Source organism: Microcebus murinus, chromosome 19 (assembly GCF_040939455.1).
Source record: "Microcebus murinus isolate Inina chromosome 19, M.murinus_Inina_mat1.0, whole genome shotgun sequence".
In the NCBI taxonomy this organism is placed as follows: Eukaryota; Metazoa; Chordata; class Mammalia; order Primates; family Cheirogaleidae; genus Microcebus; species Microcebus murinus.
In genome coordinates this window covers 1,140,354-1,149,768 of record NC_134122.1, presented here as the reverse complement: position 1 = coordinate 1,149,768, position 9,415 = coordinate 1,140,354, and the positions used below count along the sequence as shown (strand labels likewise).

The window sequence follows — 9,415 nt, the reverse complement described above, 5'->3', positions numbered from 1 at the left end:
GCCGGAGAGCTGGGAGAAGCGTAGGCCGAGACGGACTCCACTCCTTCTGCTGTGTCCAGGCGGGAGACAGCAGGAGCCTCAGGATGGGTTGCCCGGGGAGGAAGACCCTGTCTTTCTTCCTTATTTTTGTGCCTGTTTGTCTACATGGGGCTTTATCGCAGGAAGCCGGCCCAGCAGGGCCGAGGAAGCCATTTTTTGAGAGGCTGCGTAGACTAGAAGAGCAGGCAAGTATACCCAGACTTGGAGCGGTTGGTATCTTAAACTGGCAGCAGGTGAAGGACAGGTGTTGCAGAAACGGCAGAGCAGGTGGAAACAGACGTGGCAGGCGTCTGCAGTTCTTTCTCTCAGCTCACGTATCTTCACCCGTTTCTGACCATAGTCGGAAACCAGCGAGGACGTTTGCTGGGCTCTGCAGTGGGGTCGAGCCAGGTGGCGCGTGAGGGTTGAGTGGGGCCGGACGGGGTCTGCAAGGCCCAAGGAGCACAGCTGGGGGTCTGGGGTGCAGGGGGCCGGGGGGCCAGGCAGCGTCGTTGGGCGCAGGAGCTGTGAGGTCACGAGCTGCCTCAAAGCAGAGGACACGGACGCGCCCGAGACTCCTGCGTGGGGTCCACAGACCGTCCCCGAACGCCCTGCAAGTCAGGCCTGCGCCAAGTGCTCCCCGCCTAAGCCGAATCGAGCACTCGCGGGGCCTCCCCCGCCGCCCTCCATGTGCAGGCAGGACCTGGTCACAGCGGCAAAGTGACCGGCTGGTGTTCATCCAGAGCATGGGGCGTGTAGGAGGGACGGAAGCCCAGGCGGTGGCCCTGGAGTCCCCACCCACCCACACGGTGCAGCTGTGGCCCTGGGGTGGCTCACTGCCCTCTCTGCGCTCAGCCGTATGGGGCCGGCCATGGGACTCCCGCCTGGCCTCATAGGAGGGCGGCTGATCCCTCCGGGGGCCCGGCCGTGACCCGGGCAGGGCAGGTGCTGCAACAGTGTGAGCAGGGAAGTCTCATTCCCGCCCTGGCCCGCGCCCCACAGCCGCTCCGTGTCCTCTTTACAGTTTCGGAGATTCCAGGAGGTGACCTTGACCCACCTGCGGGGCATCGCCAGCAACTACAACGTTTCCTATAATGTGGACGTCCGGTTCCGGAGCCTGGCGGAAGAGAGCCAGGCCGTGGCCTTGGCAGTCAACCAGTCGCAGGCTGCCGTGCAGGGGGACCTGGCCCACCTCAGGGCCCGGATGCGGAAGATGGAGCGCAAGAGCCGGAAGGCGGACTCGAGGCTGCGGGCCTTGGACCTGGCCCTGGGCGAGAAGAGTGAGCCGCGGGCCCGGGAGAGGAAGGTGCAGAAGGACGCGGCCGCGGGACTGGCCAGGGACGTGCAGGCCCTGCGGGACACGCTGGCTCGCCTCTCGGACCTCGTCCACCGCCAGGGGGCCCGGCTGGCTGCTCTCGAGGGGCGGCTGCACATGGCCACCCTTGGCGCCATGGCCCCCGCACCCGTCCCAGGCCCAGGCCCAGCGCAGCCAGATCGGCCCCGCCTGGGCTCCCCGAAGCTGCAGCGGGGCAGGCAGGCGCTGGGAGCTGCACCTGAGCCTGGGAGCGCCGCCCAGGACTCTGCCCAGGGCACGCGGGGGCGCCCAGCCTCAGGCGGCCACCAGACACCGAATGGGGCGGCCGCAGCCCCGCCGGCACAGACCCCCGAGAGGCCAGGAGAGAGTAAGTACCACGGCCAGCCCTGCCCCATCGCTGCGCAGGCCACCCCGGCTCCCCGCAGACCAGCGTCCTCCGAAGAGGCTTCTCCCAAGCGCTGTGTGGAGGGGACCCAGCGTCACCCTCCACACACCGTGCCCCAGAAGTCAGGGACCGGCCCAATCCCGTCACTTATCCAGGTGGCAGCACCTGTGCAGGTCCCAGGTGCCCTCCGTGGCAAAAGGTTCTCTATGGAGGTGATTGTTAGGGACCTTGAGGGGGGTCTCATCTGAGGTGGGGCCCCAGTGCTTGGGGGTCCTCACGGGAGGTGGGGAGTCCTCAGGAGAGGTAAGGGGTCCTCAGGAGAGGTGGGGGGTCCTCAGGAGAGGTGGGGGGTCCTCAGGAGAGGTGGGGGGTCCTCAGGAGAGGTGGGGGGGTCCTCAGGAGAGGCGGGGGGTCCTCACGGGAGGCGGGGGTCCTCACGGGAGGCGGGGGTCCTCACGGGAGGCGGGGGGTCCTCACGGGAGGCGGGGGGTCCTCAGGAGAGGCGGGGGGTCCTCACGGGAGGCGGGGGGTCCTCATGGGAGGCGGGGGGGGGTCCTCACGGGAGGCGGGGGGTCCTCACGGGAGGCGGGGGGTCCTCAGGAGAGGCGGGGGGTCCTCACGGGAGGCGGGGGGTCCTCAGGAGAGGCGGGGGGTCCTCACGGGAGGCGGGGGGTCCTCACGGGAGGTGGGGGGTCCTCAGGAGAGGTGGGCAGGAGCAACAGGCAGAGAAGCAGACGTGAGGGGAAGCAGAGGTTGGAGGGAGGCCGGGGAAGGGCCAGGAGCGGAGGAGCACGGGCAGCTGGAGCCCGGACTGCAGCAGGAACCAGCCCTGCCGACACCTTGATTTGAGCCCCGCGAGCCCCGCGTCGGACATCTGAGCTCCAGAGACGTAAAGCAATAAGCCTGTGCTGCTGTGAGCGACTAAACGTGTGACGATTTTTTACAGCAGCACCAGGAAAGGCGCACAGAGGCCCGGCAGGGAGAGGCACTGGCTCAGCCTTGTGGGCCGATAGCTTGGGCCCCTGTCGGGACCAGCCCCTCCCTGGGAGGGCCTCAGCCTTCCCACCTGTGAAATGGGGTGATCAATCTCAAGGCTCAATCAAGGAACGCTGCAAGGAGCCCTGGGCGGGGCCGGCCCAGGGGCAAGGCCCACGCGGGGTGGCTGCTGGGAGCCCAGGAGCCCGCTGGCGTGGGGGGCAGCGCGGGCTGACCCTCCCACCCTCTGTTCCCAGCGTGCCCCGCAGGCCCTGTGCTCGTTTTCCCCAACGCCTCCACCGAGAACGTGGTTCCCCTCGGCCCTGGCTTCCCCACGGCCCTGCGAGCCCTGTCCTTCTGCAGCTGGGTCCGGACAGCCTCCGGCCGCCTGGGCACCCTCCTGTCCTACGCCACGGAAGACAACGACAACAAGCTGGTGCTGCACGGCCGAGACTCTCTCGCGCCCGGCTCCGTCCACTTTGTGATCGGAGACCCGGCCTTCAGGGAGCTGCCCCTGCAGCTGCTGCTGGACGGCCGGTGGCACCACGTCTGCGTCCTCTGGACGTCCGTGCAGGGCAGGTACTGGCTGCACGTGGACCGCAGGCTCGTGGCCGCCGGCTCCCACTTCAGGGAGGGCTACGAGATCCCCCCTGGAGGGTCCCTTGTGCTGGGCCAGGAGCAGGACAGCGTGGGGGGCGGATTCGACAGCTCCGAGGCCTTCGTGGGCAGCGTGTCTGGTGTGGCCATCTGGGACCGGGCGCTGGTCCCTGGGGAGGTCGCAAGCCTTGCCGCTGGGAGAGAGCTCCCCACAGGCGCCATCCTGACACTGGCCAACGCCACGAGGGTAGGCGGATTCGTGCAGAGGGCCAACTGCACCTGCCTGGAGCTCTGTCCGTGAGGCCGTGCCAGCCAGGGAGAGGATGGTGCCCCCCCACACTTGGCCACCCCAGGACCAGCACTTCCCACAAAGGCCCCCACCGCCCGCCATGGCTCTGCACACCTGTGCCCTAACATGGGGGGAGGGGAGGCGGCAAGGAAATAGCCAGCCGGAGGCCGAGGCCCAGAGTCACCTTCGGGCCACAAGGTGGCCTCCTTCCCATCACTGTGGCGGGTGTCCTTCCTGCTGCTCCTTCAGAGCATCTGCTGCCTTGTCCAGTGTGGCTCGATGGCATTCCATCACGGCCCCGCCCAGCCAGACGAGAGCGCTAGGCTCCTACGGGCCTGTCCTCTGAGCATGTCTGCAGCTGTTATCTGGTTGATTAAAAGCTAGCTCCCTGGGACTGTCCGTTTTCCTTGAAACTGCACAGGTGGCATTTCAGCCATCACTCCCTTTTCTCAAGGTGATCGCTGTTCCAACAGCTCTCGGGAGAAAGGCTGCCAGTCTGTTTCCTGGCCCTCAAAGCTACAGCACACGGCCCCATCCCACCCCGCGCCTCCCCGGGAGCCCTGGGGGCCCCAAAGTCAAGCGGCCACGTCCTGTCCTGTTGTCCTGGGGTGGCTGGGGAGGCGACGGGGGTGGAGGGTCCACGCAGGGGCAAGCGGCTCAAAGGAAACACTGGAGGCAGACTGGCAGTGCTTCCAAAACAGCTGCATCGAGGTACAAATTACATATTATAAATTTCACCCGTCTGAAGTGTACAGTTCAAAGATTTGTAGTCAATTTACCAAGTTGTGCAGCCATCAGCACAATCTGGCTTTAGGACATTTCTGTCGCCACCCCCAAAACTTGTGCTCTTGGCACTCGCTCCCGTCCCACCAGGAGTCCCACCCCTGTTGGCCACGGACCTGCCTGCTGTCTCTGTGGATCTGCCTGCTCCATACACATGGAGTCACGTGGCACTCGGATCTCGTGGCCGACTTCTCTCGCTGAGCAGCATGTTTTCCTTTTTATGGCTAAATGATACTCCATGGTATGGACAGACCGTGTTTTATTTAGACATTCATCTGCTGGCGGACATCTGGATCATTTCCAGTTTTGGGTTCCTGGGAATAAAGCTTCTGCGAGCATCTCATACACGCCTCTGTGTGGGTGGGAACCTAGGAGCAGAGCTGCTGGCTGGACAGTAGAGTCACGTCTCGACTTTGAAAGACACTGCGACCCTGTTTTCCACAATAGCTGCATCAAGCTCACATGCCCACCAGCAATACATGAAGGTTCCCGTTTCACAATATCCTGCCAACCCTTGGTATTGTCTTTTCAACAACCCTTTTTTTCCGAATTGTGGCAGGTTGAAAAAAAAAACATGCATTCACAATCAGAACAGACATGTTTTACTTTATTTAAGTTTCTGTGTGGGCCTGGCGTGCGTGGTGGCTCACGCCTGTAATCCTAGCACTCTGGGAGGCCGAGGCGGGCGGATTGCTCGAGGTCAGGAGTTCGAAACCAGCCTGAGCAAGAGCGAGACCCCGTCTCTACTGTAAATAGAAAGAAATTAATTGGCCAACTAATATATATAGAAAAAATTAGCTGGGCATGGTGGCTCATGCCTGTAGTCCCAGCCACTCGGGAGGCTGAGGCAGCAGGATTGCTTGAGCCCAGGAGTTTGAGGTTGCTGTGAGCTAGGCTGATGCCACGGCACTCGCTCTAGCCTGGGCAACAAAGTGAGACTCTGTCTCAAAAAAAAAAAAAAGAAAAAAAAGTTTCTGTGTGATGTAGATTAATCCTGTAATGCTGGGGATTCCCAAAGACCCAAAGGCAAGATCCCAAGAATCAGAAGGTCACTCAGGTGCCCACAGGAGAAGAGTGGGTGGGAAGAGGCCAGAACCGCTGCGTCTGGGGTTGGGCCTGGTTCTCAGATTCCTCATGGTCCAACCCTCCCCCTCCCCACTTTAAAAGTGAGGAAGCTGCTGGAGGAGATGAGTGGGCTTTGGAGGAAATGCCAGTTTAAAAAATACCTTCATTGGCCGGGCGCGGTGGCTCACACCTGTAATCCTAGCACTCTGGGAGGCCAAGGCGGGCGGATTGCTCAAGGTCAGGAGTTCAAAACCAGCCTGAGCGAGACCCCGTCTCTACCATAAAAATAGAAAGAAATTAATTGGCCAACTAATATATATAATATAAAAATCAGCCGGGCATGGTGGCTCGTGCCTGTAGTCCCAGCTACTCGGGAGGCTGAGGCAGCAGGATCGCTTGAGCCCAGGAGTTTGAGGTTGCTGTGAGCTAGGCTGACGCCACGGCACTCACTCTAGCCTAGGCAAGAAAGCGAGACTCTGTCTCAAAAAAAAAAAAAAAAAAAAATACCTTCATTGTTTGGACCTGGATATTTAGCTGTTTTGGATCGCAGTTGATTCCTCTTTGCATTTCAAATATAAGACTGCTACAGCCACATCACGATGTTTAGTGGTGGAATCCTGTTTGTTAACTGTCCTTCCCACTCCTTTTCGCTTAGAATCAGAATAAAGTTGTGTTTCAAATATCTAAAATAAATAAATAAAGTGAGGAAGCAGATTGGAGAAGCCCCATGTCCCGCACTAGCAGACCCACAAGGGGCCCAAGACCCCCTGCCTCGTGCAAAGGTGGTCTCAGCTCTGCAAGGGCCTAGGCCAGCGCCTGGCCACCCCTCACCCGCAGCCCTGCCCAGCTGCTCCGGTGGGACGGTGCCGCACTTAGTCCCCGGAGTCTCTGAGCAGCGTCTCTGCAGAGCCGCCTTCGGGCCCCAGCAACTACAGGCCTCCCCAGCACCACCTGCGCGTGAGTCGAGGTCAGAGACGGTATCTTAGAACTGGAAACCCGCAGGGGTGCCCAGTGACGGCTCCCTGAGTCACTGGCTGCTGCTTCCCCAGGACACGTCTCCCTCTATGGAGAGCCTCCCTTCCCAAACGCCCTTTCTTTCCCCGTCTCCTCTGATGTGTTCTGGAACTCTCTTGCCCCACCTCACTCTGCCTTTGAGGAGGGAGCGGTAGGACATCTTCCTTTTGGTCCTTGCCTCTGAGAAGCCTGGGGAAGGGCCTGTCCCCCCTCTGAACCCCAGGGGGGCTTGCTGTCTGCTCTAGACTCAAGGCAGGTTGAGACCAAGAGTTTTCAGATCAAACCAAACCAGGTTCAACTCCTGCCTGTGCCTGGGGCCTTGCGTAAGCCAGCTTAACTCCCGGTGTAAAACACAGAGGTCACAGTGGTCTTGTCACCAACCCTCAAAAGGGCAAAGCCAGGGCACACCTATGAAGAACATCTTTTCTCAGCCAGGCGCGGTGGCTCACACATGTAATCCTAGCACTCTAAGAGGCCAAGGTGAGAGGATTGCTTGGGCTCAAGAGTTCGAGACCAGCCTGAGCAAGAGCAAGACCCTACTATAAATAGAAAGAAATTAGCCTGGCACGGTGGCGAGTGCCTATAGTACCATCTACTCAGGAGGCTGAGGCAGGAGGATCACTTGAACCCAGGAGTCTGAGGTTGCTGTGAGGTAGGCTGATGCCACGGCACTCACTCTAGCCCAGGCAACAGAGTGAGACTCTGTCTCAAAAAAAAAAAAAACAAACAAAAAAAAAACACCTTTTCTCAAAGAACATCATTGGCAGTACTTCAGAGAAAGCGCTGCAGAGTCATCATGGGGAAATTCAGAACCTTGTTGGATTTCCTTCCTCTTATTTTGGGTTTAGTTTTGGTTTTATTTTGAATTATGTTGGGGAGGGAAGTGTTTCCTTATCTCCTCAGCCCTAGAGGTTCTAAAGAACTCTTAAAATCTTTTCATTTGGAAAAATTTCAAATCTGAAAAAGCTGCAAGACAAATACATTGCACATCATACATATTTACCCTAGAATCATCAGCATTAACTCTTTTTTTTTTTTTACAAATAAGACTTTGTATTTGTCACCATTTGAAAAAGAAGTCTAAATTTGAACTAGATTCTTGGACTCGGGGCTCGTTCAGCTCTGGCAACTGTCTCATCTCTGGCAGCTTTTCCAGAACAACCACCATTGCTGTTGAGCCCTCAGTTTCCCCAATTCAAACTAGGGCTTCTCCGGCACTTTCGCTTTCCTAAGGATGACACCGTGGGAGGGTAACAACATCGGCGAACCCTTTCCGTGTCCTTCCCGGTGCCACCAGCAATCAGTGTATCGACTACGTCTCTCAAGGAATCCGTCTGCACCTCCTGGCTCGTGACTTTCATCTTCTGGGGTTAGCCGACCCATTCGTGCTGAGCAAAAGAAATCAGTCATCCCACTACGACTGCCGTGTTTATAAAGTAAAGCCAGCGTGGACCGTATGAAGCAAACAACTGCTGGTAGCCGTGAAGTCCAAGCGAGGTCCAGTCATGGTCTGCTGCTGAGCACGGAACACAGCTGGACCATGCCATGGACGTTGGTCAGGCAGTTCTTGCCCTGAACTTCCTCAGTAAGTGGCTTGAACTTTCTAAATCCAACTTTATCATTCTGCAGATCAGCAAGGCTCACTTCAAACACACAGCCCTTGAGGCCATCGGATGCAGCTCTGGTTCCTGGAGTCCTGTGACCAGTTGTTTTCCCAGCAGTGCTCACGTGGAGCACAGCTGCTGCTTCCATCTCACACCAATCTCCCTCAGAAAACGGACCAGCTGCTTTCTTCCGGGCTCCATTCCCGTCATGTTTTTAAGGTGCTTGCTTTTGCCCATTGCCATGGTGCTGCTCAGAGAGCCAAAGGCCAATTATTTTTTCTTTTTTGAGACAGGGCCTCACTCTGTTACCCAGGCTGCAGTGCAGTGGCACAATCACAGTTCACTGCAGCCTCCAACTCCAGGGTTCAAGCGATGATCCTCCCGCCTCAGCCTCCTGAGCAGCTGAGACCACTGACACATGCCACCACACCTGGCTACTCCGTAAATCTTTTGTAGAGAGTGTCCTGCTATGTTGCCCAGGCTGGTCAGGAACCGCTGGCGTAAAGCAATCCTCCTGCCTTGGCCTCCCAAAGTGCTGGGATTCCAGGCAGGATAACACTAACATTTGACCCCATTTCCCAGCTCTCTCCACAGGTATTGGGATTCAGGGAAGTTGCAGACGTCACACCACAATCCATGCTCGATATTTCAGTGTGTATTTCCTAAGGACAAGGACTTTCCTGACCCACCCCAACAGAATGATCACATTTGGGAAATTTAACATTGTTACCACGCCGCTAGCTAATACCCTGATCCCGTCTTTGCCAATTGTTCCAATAACGCCAGACCCACTTGGGGCCTGCTGTCTGTCTCCTTTGATCGGGGACAGTCCCTCGGCCCTTCTTGGTCGTTCAGGAACTGACATTATGGAACTAACCAGCCGCGCTCAGCACAGCAGGTGACCCTGAGCTTCGGCTGGTCCGCAGCGTCTTTTGCGGGACGCCCCAGGAGTGAACCCAGTCCCACGAGCACCGCCGCGGGGCCCGTGCCGCCGTCGCAGCGGGGCTGACCCTCGCGTGGCCGGGCCCGGCCGGGTCCCCGCCCTCGCCGTCAGCGAGCACCCTTCGGGGAGCGCTTTAGGCGCGCAGTTTCCCAGGGACCCCAACTCGGGGTCGCAGGGTGCACTAACGGTTCCCGCCCGCGTCCGCTAGTACTGCGGGCGGGGAAGTGGGGACTTGCCAAACCCCATCCCCCGCCAGGTCGCAGCTCTCGGGGGCGTCCGCCGCAAGAAGCGCGCGCCCGCGTCCCCCGGCCCCCCGCCCCCGCGCTCGCCTCCCCAGGGTTCCCGGGTCACCGCGGCAGCGCGCGCGACTCCAACTGGGACTCCCAGAAGCCTCCGCGCGCATGGCCCTCGACGGCCGCCGTCGTGC

General features: G+C 59.3%; 1 protein-coding gene and 1 long non-coding RNA gene across 2 annotated transcripts; one reads left to right on the top strand and one right to left on the bottom strand.

Moving 5' to 3' along the window:
* The first annotated feature begins 83 nt into the window (after positions 1-83).
* On the top strand, positions 84-3,971 carry PTX4 (pentraxin 4). Its single transcript, XM_012743499.2, has 3 exons — positions 84-224; positions 1,043-1,700; positions 2,951-3,971. Exons 1-3 carry the CDS (start codon positions 84-86, stop codon positions 3,589-3,591), a joined length of 1,440 nt encoding a protein of 479 aa, XP_012598953.2. The 3' UTR covers positions 3,592-3,971.
* Positions 3,972-4,941: 970 nt separating this feature from the next.
* Positions 4,942-9,405, bottom strand: LOC142862408 (uncharacterized). Its single transcript, XR_012913464.1, has 2 exons — positions 5,935-9,405; positions 4,942-5,588 (listed from the first exon to the last, which is right to left on the bottom strand). It is a non-coding gene; the product is annotated as an uncharacterized LOC142862408 (long non-coding RNA).
* Between the last annotated feature and the right edge of the window lie 10 nt (positions 9,406-9,415).

Bases quoted from the DNA above. Each gene is read 5' to 3' on its own strand.
- PTX4 (XM_012743499.2), top strand. From the start codon at position 84: ATGGGTTGCCCGGGGAGGAAGACCCTGTCTTTCTTCCTTATTTTTGTG. The intron at 225-1,042 runs GCAAGTATACCC...TCCTCTTTACAG, and splicing joins TGCGTAGACTAGAAGAGCAG to TTTCGGAGATTCCAGGAGGT. The intron at 1,701-2,950 runs GTAAGTACCACG...CTCTGTTCCCAG, and splicing joins CCCCGAGAGGCCAGGAGAGA to CGTGCCCCGCAGGCCCTGTG.